The 11,757-nt window shown below is 41.0% G+C and overlaps 1 protein-coding gene across 1 annotated transcript in view; it reads left to right on the plus strand.

The window, feature by feature from the left end:
* The window catches only part of sdccag8 (SHH signaling and ciliogenesis regulator sdccag8), a 49,363-nt gene that overhangs the window by 22,616 nt on the left and 14,990 nt on the right, over positions 1-11,757 (plus strand). Inside the window, exon 14 of the mRNA XM_015048688.1 lies at positions 10,896-11,023. Within this exon, the coding sequence (XP_014904174.1) occupies positions 10,896-11,023 (128 nt within the window). The remainder of the gene's footprint in view (positions 1-10,895; positions 11,024-11,757) is intronic.

The following is an 11,757-nucleotide window of genomic DNA, read 5'->3' on the forward strand; positions in this document are numbered from 1 at the left end:
ACGGTGAGCATCTTGTGCTTGGTTACTTCTTGCTTGTTGCTCCTTGGTCAGTGTTCATAGTTGAGCATCAGGGCATTACCTCAATTGTTATGTTTATTGTTGTGCAGACAGTGGTGGTTTCTGACATGAGCAACATGGACCAATACCCAGGGCATTATCTTTTTAGGGATGGCACGAGACCACTGCAGATCGTAGCACAGAGATGGAAGCAAAGCAGAACAAATAGTTTTATTGGTTAAATTTATTAAGTATTTAATATCTAGGTGTTTTTATGGGAATATGGATCTTTCAGATCAATTTGAGAAGTAATTTTGATCATATTTCACATTTTATTGCGTCATGTAGTCTCGGACCCTAAAAGTCTTGGTCTTGTCTTGGTCTCGATACACTCTGGTCTTGGTCTTGTCTTGGTCTCGGGTTAGGTGGTCTTGACCACAACACTGTTGACACTGTTAGTCCAAATTTTTACATCAGTTCATCCCTACTTGAGTTCATGAGGATGAGATGAAACATTTTCAATTAGGTTCAGTGGTAATTTGTTGATCCTGAGGAAATTACTTTCAGTACTTTAGGTGAAACTAGGAATCCAGATTTCTTTTCTTCCTCAACACTCTATTATCTGTTTTTTCTATGCATATTCATCACTCAAAATATTTTTACACTAGTGCCACACACACAAAAGAGCACAGGCTTAACATAATAAAATTGATAGCCAGAGATTCTCCTTCAGGATTTTCTCGTAGAAAGCAGGATCCAGGTTTCATCAAGCCGTTCAACAAGCCGTTCAGATCACGAAGGAGCAAAGCATCCCAAACCATCACACCATCACCACCATCTCAGTAAACATGTTTTTCTAAAGACGAAAAGGACAACGCTTTTTCCATAAAGTTCACTTTGCTCACATTGGTCCACTCAGGATCTCCACAGACGTCTTTGGTGATCATGAAGGTTTTCTTTTTAAATCACGAAGCGGCTCTTTGTCTTCTTCCTGTCCCTTTCACTTCTCTCTTGGGTCTTGCAAGCTTTGTGGTTGTACATCGTTGCCTTTTTCACTCAATACACACACTTACTTAATTTGTGCCTAAACCTTTCAAGTTCACACGTTTCACATTCAGTAGTTGCGCCTCTCTTTAAGCACGAAGACTCTCAGAACGAGTTGTTGTCATCTGTACGTTCGGTGGGGCCGGGTAACGAAACAATAGGCAGATCGCTGACTGTGAGACCTCAGGCAACGTGGAGGCAAATCTGTCGGCTACAACTGTTGCCAGCCCAGCCAAGTGTGCCCTGGGACACTGGCCTACATACACACACTACTGCTGGAGGACAGAGCGAAACAGAGCACCAGCCCTCTGTCCACCAGCCCTCTGTCATGCATTTCCTGCTGTCTTCACCTGATCCTCTGCTTGCCTCTTTCTTTTAGATCCCTCATTTTGCTACACCTAGTTTCTGCCAAGGTTGATTTATTTTATTTTATTTTTTCAGTTTCTTAGGAGTTGTGCAGGAGTTTGTACATTATAAAAGAGTTCCACTGTTTCCATTATGTGGCATATTCATGGATTTTAAATAATTACTGTGTGTGTGTGTGTGTGTGTGTGTCATCTGGTCAACTTCGTGCCTTCACACACCCCTGCTGTGTGGGTGGCAGCATCAGTGGCTTTACACAGTGCCCACTGCCCAGTAGGCACAGCTTTCATCCAACATGACAGATCCTCTCTCTGCTCCTCCTTTCCCCTCATTGCTTTCTTTTATCACTGTCACTCTCTTACCTCATTCATCTCTCGTTTTTTTTTTTTTTTTTTTTTAGCTTTTTATGGCTTTTTATCTTTCATATAGCATCTCTTTGCTTGCGTTTTGTTTAAACTATTGCCTTCAGTCCTCAGCCTTGTCTTTGTTTCCCTTTACGTCCACAGCAGTAACCAGGTTACTGGTCTCATGCTTTGTGTTGCGGTGTCTCCATCATCTGGTTGTACCAGAAGATGCTCAGAAGAAGGAGCAAAACTCAAGATGCAGAAAAGTCAACAGAGAGGCAGGAAAGGAAAAACAATGTGGAAAAGTTAAACGGAAACTGACAGAAAGATCAGCGGTTTTTAAAGGATTATCTTTGTAATGGTAAATAATATCTGAAGTCAATATAAAAAATATTTCGTTTTTATATCATTTCTAAAAAAGAAAACATTTATTGATTTTTTGAAAAAATACCAAATACAGCAATTTTCCCAAGAAATGTAGTCAGCTTAAGCCTTCAGATTTGCAAAATATTAAGGATTTACAAGTGCTTTGAACCTCAGATATAACTGGATAAGTGAACTTATCAAATATAAGAAATAGAAATGTTTTTATTTTAGTTTTCAGTTTGAGACTCCACGCTTCCTATTCAGTTTATTTTTAATTTTTTACTTTATTCAATTTTGTTTGTTCCAAATTACTTATTTTTAAAGCACTAACTTGCAACAAAAGTAATCTGAAGTCAGTGTAAAAGCAGGTCCAGTCCTCATGCAGCCTGGTAGAATTTGAATCAGACCACATTAGGACTTAATGGTGATGAGAAAGCATCTGATTACTATACTATTTCTCAGAGATCACCAATAAATCACAGGAAAAACAACCATCCGGACCCACAGATGTAATGCCAATTTACAGCGGCTGGTTAAGTTCAGCTTTATGGTTCTGTACTACAGGAGGAAACCCAAGTACTCGGAAAGAACAATAGAAGAACATGCAAACTTTATACTGAAATAGCCTAGATTGGGATTTGAACCCAGGACCTTCTTGTCAACACTGCTAACAACTGTGCCACTGCAAATATGAACGTCAACTTAACTTACAATATTTACCTACTTTGGACCAACATATGCTTCGTTTTTGTCTGTATAACACCTCGTCTGTTTCATCTACACTGAATGCACATTGCAACTTTTTAAGAACACGCTGTTTGAATTGCATTTAAAAGGAAAACTCACTTTCTGACACTTGAGCAACAAAACTAATTAAAATAATTGGCCTAGGAGAAATTGGCAGAAGGCTTGAAAGGAAGAAATGCGGGATGGGTTAGCAGACTGAAATGGTGCCTGTGCCTTCCTGCTGGTTGGCCCCGTTATCATGACAGTTTGGGAAGGTGAGTTGTGTTTCAGACATTATTACTGATGTCTCAGGTGTGAAGTAAATTTCAACACAGCTGAAACGAGCTCAGCACTCGGAGTATAATTCAGTTATGCTAATGTTTTAGCGCAACTTTGTGCTATGACAGGCACATTTGTTTTTCCTAATTATGTTCTTTGTTCTTAATAATGTTCTTTCAAAATATTATTATTAAATCAAATTCTTTTCTTTTATCCATCAGTGTGAAGGGTAATAAATGATTTTTCATAATCAGGGAGAAAAAAGGTGACATTTATCCATTCTACACAATACAACTTTTAGAATGACATTGACACTTCAAATGAAATGAAATAATTATGTTGTGGCTAAATCTGTTAGTCATAACACAGATTTGTTTTAATGACATTAAAAAAAACTAAACATAACATCAACAAACAAGAAACCTGGTGAGTCAAGGGGACAGAGAATGAATATTGAGAGTATTATTGGCCGGTTTAATGTCTTACTTTATTGGTCCAAGTCTTATCAATGCATCTCTTTCTCTGAACTGTTATGCAAAGTTCTAGACATAATTTGTAGCTGAATGCAGTCTAAGAAAATGTTTCAAAGGAGGACGACCATTGAGGTCTAGCAGGTTCCATTACCAGAAATCCTCAAGCCAAGGCTTTACTATTGACCCGAACTTTAAGTCACCTCTCAGTGAACCGGACCGGGTTCCTGGACCTGTGGTTTTGAACTGCCCGATTCTCGGGTCAGTGGATGAGACATGCTGGCACAAAACCTGCTCAATCTGGCCACAGGTCTCTGCAGGGAGTCGCTGGATGTTTGTTGGTTTCTCTCTTTTGAGTTCTGAATTAAAAGCAACAAAAGTTACAATAATAAGACGGATTTTGTCTCTGTCACTGGTAGAGAAAGAAAAACAAAACTGGTCTTAAGTATTAATTAAGATGATCAGGCTTGAGAGATTCATTTAGGCTTCTACTCGGTTCTCTGTGTTTTCCTGTCTTGTAACTCCATGACTAACTGAATTAGCTTTAGCATTAGCTTAGCGAAGCCACCTCATTGGGACGTCATCAGGTGCTGAACACAAAAACATTACAGAGCAAAGGCTGGAATAGGATCAATAGTTTTCTCTTTTTCTAAAACTCTGTTCAACTTTTCAGAAAGAGATAAATACAAAACGGAAAAAGGTACCACAGCTTGATGCATTTTCTGCTCAAGATCTCAAAGTAGACATTGTTTTTTTTTTTACAGACCTTTTTCTTTGAACAATTACTGTGGACAAGTATCAACATGTTTACATCATTATACATTTGATTATTAGTGTCCATATTGTCCGATTGAGGCAATAGTGTATTAATTTTTTTTTTTTTTTTGCCATTTTCAACAAATTAACTGACTGCTTGTCTGAGTTTTCAGACAAGCAGAAAAACTCTAGAATGCATTTATTTTGAAAGCCTTTTGAGTTCAAAACTAGTAGGAAAAACAATACTTTCAAGAAATGTTTTTTACTTACATTCACAGTTTTATACCCGCTCTAGTCATAAACAACAAATAATGTCGTAAACATTATTTCAGGCCAATCTGAGGTTACAATAAAGGCTTTCTGCAATGGCTCGTCACATGAATGCAAAAATCTAGTTTTTTTTTTTCTTTTTCTTTGACTGTCCAAATTGCTACAATATAACCTAATTAATGAGTACTTTTTGCATAAATCTGACCTTCAACATTTCCACATATGTTAACCACAACCCTCTCTGCAGGGCACAGATTTGACATTGACGTTGAGTCCGGCGTTGTGGATTGGGTCGGTGTGGGAGCATATTGTACGTATGCTGCGTGTTTATTTTTAAAATAATCACAGATGCCTGCGCTGCCAGGCTGCTTCTCTTGTGTTAAGACCATCAGTCGCCTGTGCCAATTAAGATTTTTAAACTTCTCTCGGTCTGTTTTGTGACTAGATGAGATGATGACAGAGGCCAATCAGCAGCTAATTACTTCAATCTAGAGCTGGGCTCCTCTCTGTGGGAATGTGTGCTGCAGCAGCAAAATGTTTGTCTCTGTTTGCTGCTACCCCCATGTAAATGCCCACGGCCGTTAAGCACCGAACTGCATTTTAAGACGATCAGATTTGCAGCATTGTCCAAACTTTCGGGGTGGAGATAATTAACCGTTGCGGTTTTCTGCCTTTTTTTTTCTTTTTCCTTCTTTTTTTTGGGGGGGGGGGTTAAAATTGGCTTACCGCTAACCTTCATGACAGCAGGGGGGAAGATGGGCCTTTAGCGTTCCTTGAAGAAGAAACGAAGCTCGGGCCACCCGCTGTAAACAAAGTTGACTTGCTGACAGATGGATTGAATGACAGAGAGGCTAACCGAGCCAGGAGCGGGCCTGGCAGCATCGCACCGAGCAAAGAGGGAGGGAGACGAGGGTGGGGGGGAAGGGGAAGAGGTGGCCAACAGGAGAGGAGGTGTGAACAGGTGCAGGGCCGCTGAAGGAAGAACCAGCAGATGGAGAGAGACACAGCCAGTTTAGTTACAGGAAAAAAAGGGTGGGAGGAGAATGAGGAGGGAGCGATGGAAACAGCAGAAAAACTAGATCAGGCATAGATGGAGACGCTCTGGACAGATAGACGGACAGATAGGTAGAATTAAGAACCGGGCACGCTGCAGACAGGCTCTCAGGCTCCATCCAGCTCCGCCTGTATTTGATTTGTTTGTTTAATTTGGTGGAACAGCGACATGAAGAGGGAAAAAAAAAAGAAAAAAGAAAACGAGCACAGAGTGATTGATTTGCATCACCCAGAGGTTTAACGAAAATGTGCTAAAACGCACCGAGGTGTTTGCTACCAAGAAAGAAAAAAGAAAAAAAAATGACACATGGATTTTCTTTTACACAAAATAATTCAGATGTTTATTGTGTGCTGCTTCACAGCAAACGCTCAATATGTCGCTGTATTTCCTCTGCCGTGCTCTTATTATTGTTGGCAGAACCAGAAGACAGGCCTTCACAAGGCCTCTGGCTAATCATGTCTCAGTTACCAATGCGAACAGGCACACTCGCATACTGTAAGCAGAAAGCATCTTTGTAGTTCTGCACCACAAACTGTTGAATATGGATGCAGGTCTGAGTGATGCAGTCCGTCACAGATAGCTGCAGTGGCGCTCGGCAAGAATGAATCATCGTTGTGGTTTAAGAACAAACAGATGTGGTTTATATATGACACTACCACCACACCACAGGAATGTTAGCAGTCTTGTTTTATTTGATCACAGTAACAAAACTGGATCTTGTAATGCTTTGGAATAAGTCCAGACCTGTGTATCTCTACATTATGTCACGTCCCAAGCACAAACTTCAATTTATTTTATGTGGTAGACCAGCACAAGGTAATGCATAATTGTAATTTTGAAGGAAAGGCCTTCATGGTTCTCAGTTTATAATTTTACCAATTAAAATCTTAAATGTTTGTATGCATTTATGGTAAAATAAACTTTTGAATTCATCAGTTTCAAGCGTTTTACTAAATGTCTCCACATTTCCACATTTAGACAGCAAATTTTGGCCCATTTTTTTATATATATATATATATCTCAAGCTTAGCTAGCAATAATTTGTGAGTTTTGCACAATCAGAGCAACTTTACTACACGTTAAATATAGCATCTACAAATTGCAGATAGGACTTCTCAGGGCTTTCTTCATCTCGCAGCACAACCAATAGATGTTTTACCACTGATTCTCCTACCTGAGCTGTGAATGTATGCAGCTCCTCCAGTACTGCTGCTTCCTTAATTATTGCCTGGACAGGTTTCCTATGCTTGCTTCTAGATGATTGATTATAATTTGAAGGTGCTCCATGAAATGCTTTATTTGTGAAGTTGTAGATCAATACATAGGAATAGTAGAAGTGTGACCTTAAATCAGATTGATTTGCATTCGATGGATTTAGATTTCTCTGGTTCTTCTTGATGAACTCACCATAATCATCCGGATCCAAGGGCAGTTGGTTTTCTTTGCTGTGAACGAAACTTGTGTTTGAGCTGCAGGCTCAGTTTACAGCCTGTTTATCTTCATGTTGATTTCACACCTGTTAGATGGTGATTTTAAAACGGACTCCGGTTTAGTTGTCAAGTAAAGCATTGCGACTGCTATTTTATTCCTATTCCCACACAGAATAACGTTATCAAAGCTCCCAAGCTGTGCTTTAAAGAGCCTGTATTTACAGGGGGATTCTCCAGTTCTGGTTTGACAGAAGTGTTATAGATTTAGATCTTAGATAGTTGAGATAGTGATTTATTTTCCTCTTAATCAGAAGTTGGAATTCAACATTCAACATGTTCCCACTGACAATCCAGTCCAGTCCAACAACATGAATACTTTGCACTTAAATATCCAGAATGTTATAAAAAATCTGATGGGAAAATCAGGTGATTTTCTTTTCTTGTCATTTAATCCTGAATTGTGTGTGTTTGTACCTGAGTGAGTGTTAACTGGAGGTCGGGGTGTCTGGCATCGGCAACTTTCTTCTGATTCCTCCAAGTACACCGTCTGAGATTAATTTGTGCTCGTCCTTTGATGAACCGCGGCATTTGGTGGTTCTGGCGTGAGATGCCGGCTTCACCATGGGGTGCAGCAAACTCTGCGCTTGGTCAGGCCCGGCCTCCCCACATCTAATGGGCAACAGCTTGAATAGTGCCCACTTAAGCAGGCTGTGCGTACTGGGCTCCCTTTTTTCCTTCCTCACGGCTCCAGCCAGCTAGCCGGCCAGCCGCCGCCTCTGCCACCTCCCACTTACCCAGCAGCCACTGTACCTGGCTGCAGCCCCAGAGCCATTCCAGCCTACCTTAGGCCGCTGGCCCATGCAGCTCCCGCCATACTTATCAAGCTGTCCTGCAGTGCAGCGGGCCATGCATATACAAACAGGCGCAGCTATCTGCTAACTGAACATTCAGTCTATTGCCTCAAAGGCCCAAACAAGTTCCAGAGACCATTCACCAATTAACTGGCTGGCAGATTATCGCCCAAGGAGATCTGAGCGGCCCCAGCCCTCCGTATCCAGCCTCTGCTCACGCCGGCGCCCCAAACACCTGCTCCAGGTTGGCTTCCCGCTGACACTTCTCCTTTCGCTGCCTGTTTTTATGCTTTCATTTGGTGGTAGCCATTTTGTGCTTACTTTTAATTGGGTGAGCAGAATGGCGTGGGCTGCCTAAACCACATTAATTTGATTTACTAACTTCAGTTTGAATTTAAGTCAAGTTAAAGTCGATCCAGTCCCCCGCTCCCCGTGCTCCAACCTAAAGAAGTAGATGTTTAATCCGTTTATCCTGTGTGTCCTCTTTGCCTTGGAAGGTAATGGAGAGAAGCATGAGCAACCAGATGCCAAATGTTTAGCTCTCTTGTCTTTTTTGCTTCCCTATCTTCGGTTTTTGTCACCCTCCTCTTCATCACCACCACTCTATAGCTGACTGCTGGAACTTTCTGGCGATCTGTCTGATGCTAATTGGTGGGTAAACAGGTCTGGTGTGAGCTCCCCCTCCGCCCCCCTGTTCCTGATCACACACGCACACACGCAAGCTCATCGTACACACACACATAGACGAATACACGGCCCCCTGGAACCTCTTGCAGGACCAAATGGCTGGCAATGCCTGCCCGCCGTCTCCCGCTGAGCCCTGGTGTGCGCTTTGGTGGCTCAGGCTGCTGTTCAAGCCCAGCGGGGGTTCATACACTCACACTCATACGCGTACAGATACACACAGTCTCCTTGTGTCCCCTGCACACCCGCCACCCGCTTTCACACCCCAGACAGCAGGACAGCAGGAGAACACACACACACACACGCACACACACACACACGAAGGAACAGACAGACGCGGTCACTTTAGAGATACAGGCCAAGCGCTGTAGGGGAGAAAAGTTTTCACTTAAACTGGAGAATTCTCTCTTCATTAGCGCCTTTGGACTTCAGGAAGAGTTCTGTTTATTTGTTCGTTTTTGTGTGTGTGTGTGTGTGTTGTGTTTTTTTTTTCCCTCCTGTCTTTGTAGTTTTTCTTCTCTCTCTTTCTTTGTCTGTCTCTCTGTTGTCTCGATGCGATTGGACTTAGTTGAACGGTAAAGTTTGATTCAAGCAGGAACAGAATGCTACCTTGGTTTGGATCTTACCTGCTCGGTCCGGATGATTAAAAGGGTTTGAATGAAACCAAGAATTATCTGCTACTCAGTCAGTAGGTTCTGTACCGACTCGTGTCGGATATGTCAGGAGTTGATGGTGCTGCCGTTGCACGCATGAAAACAAAATGCACAATTTTAACTCTGTAACAAATCATTGGAAATGTTTGTTTTTTTAATTACAGAAGGATTTTTAATCAAGTTTTCAGCCTTGGCTCTGAACCTCAGCAGTAATTGAAACCAGTCTGCAGTAAAACAGAGGTTTATGTGTCGCAGACAGCAGCTATGTTACCCATGGGTCGCCAAGCTGACGGCAGCGTTCAGCCCCTCGTGTGTCATCTGTCCTCTCCTCCTCCATCATCCTCTTCCTCACTCTTTTCTGCACTTTCCTACAACTTGTTTCAGAAACACGAGTTCAGCACGCTGGAGCACAGCTTTCAACTCATGCCGGCACCCTTCATTTTGTTTGAAAACTTTGTGATTGCAGCCGGTGAAGACTTTCTGACAAACTAAGCCTGATTTTATTTGATCTGATAAGCCGACACACAGTCGTTCACAGTTGAGAAGCAGAATGAAGAGGTTAAATGGTTTTCACAATGAAAATGCTAATAAAAATGTGAAATGAGTCATGTGCATCCCTTACACTTCTCCCCAGAATGACTTCTAGTCCACTTAATTTCTTTTACAAGTCACCTAATTAGTATATGGCCTATTTTACAATTCATATTGTGCTTTACAGAGTCTGCTATACTGCTAATAGTTTCTGGAACCGATTTTTTTCTCTACCAGCTTTTACTACTTAAGACGATGATGTTTACACTGCTTGTAAAATAGCTCAGGCTCAGTTAGATTAAATTTAGAGCAAACATTTTGTTTTTGCCTCGAATTCTCAATCTTATTTACCTCTGAACTTTGACTGGGCCATTCTGACACAGTACGCTTTAAGCTGAACCATTATAGCTCTGATCCAGCCTCACGTCTTTTGCAGGTTTTCTTCCAGAATTGCCCGATATGTAACTCCAGATCCATGTCTCCGTCAACTCTGAGCAGCTTGTTTATCTAAGGAAATACATCCCCAGAGGATGATGCTGCCATCACAAGATTTTTTTTATGCCTCACTTTGCAAATTTAGGCAAAAATACACTTTTGGTTTTATCTGACCAGAGGCGTTTCTTCCACATGTTTTCCTGTGTCTTTTCCATTGATTACGTTTTCTTCCACCTCACAATTATGTCCCTCTAAAGCAAATATACTTTAGTTGAATAAAATGGGAAATGTTTTTAGTTTAGTTTCAAGTTTAATTGACTCCATTGTGTTTTAACCTATCATGACTATTTTGGGTCAGCGTCGTAGAACCAGGTAGCATCAGATACTTTGCTTTACACATTTATAGTTTTGGATCAATGCATGCATTTCCTTTCTGTTTTCTCCACAGTTTTAATCATCTGAATCCAATCATGTTCGGTTTTACTGATTTCTTCCTTTTAGTTGTGACACCATCATGCTTTTAGTCTATAGTCTGGAGTTTTTATGTACACAGAGGTGGTGTTTTTCTAAGGTTAAAAAGTTCATTTGATGCTGATGCTTTGAGAACATTAACTGTTGGTGTTTTTGTGCGTTTTTCCTCAGACAGGACAGAGAGAGTGCGGAGCGGGCTCATGCAGAGGAAATGGCGTCTGTGACCCTTTCAGTGCGGGAACGGGAGAAGGAGCTGGCTGTCATGCTGCAGAAAACAGAGGCTCAACACCTGCAGAGAGGTCGGTGCTTCAATGCTCAGGATTTACACTCCGTTTTCTTTCCATTTCTTTACTATTATCCAATAACTTTGAGTGTTAGTTCTGAAACTTTTCTCTCTTATCTTGGCATCACCCTCCAGTCCTATTTGCCTTATCCTCACCATGCCTTTTTTATCTTACACTTTACTGCTTCGTGTTAGTTTTCAAATAGCTTTCACATGTATAACACTCCTGTCACATTTTGTTTAGCTTTGTTTTGCACACAGTTTTCAATCGGTGAATATATTACTGTTCGCAGCAGATTGGCAGATGCTCATACTTCACGTACTCAACTACTTGGTGCTGCATTACTACATCTCTACTGCTGCTGTAGGCTGGATAGAAGTCAGTAATAATGATGATTAAATGCTAAATATAGAACGTCTGAATATAGACACACATATGCCTTTACGGTGGTTATAAGGCAGGTGGAAAGTGGGCGTGAATCTTCACATATGGCTGCATTTGAAGGTTTTCAGTGACAAACCACACTTTATAAAATCTTGACTTTTTACCCACAGGTTTTGCTGTAAATGTGTGTTTTGATCAAATATTTTGTCATAATCTTCCATTAGAGACTCAGTGTTTATTGCAGAATAACATAACCCAGAAACTGATCAGATATTTAACAAATCTATCAAACAATAACATTGATAAATCTCTATCAGTAGGGGCTGATATTGTTCTCCTGAAAAGATAATTTTGTTAAAATTTAG

This window comes from Poecilia latipinna, unplaced genomic scaffold (genome assembly GCF_001443285.1).
Source record: "Poecilia latipinna isolate Pla-1442-1.1 unplaced genomic scaffold, P_latipinna-1.0 Scaffold898, whole genome shotgun sequence".
NCBI classification, from domain to species: domain Eukaryota; kingdom Metazoa; phylum Chordata; class Actinopteri; order Cyprinodontiformes; family Poeciliidae; genus Poecilia; species Poecilia latipinna.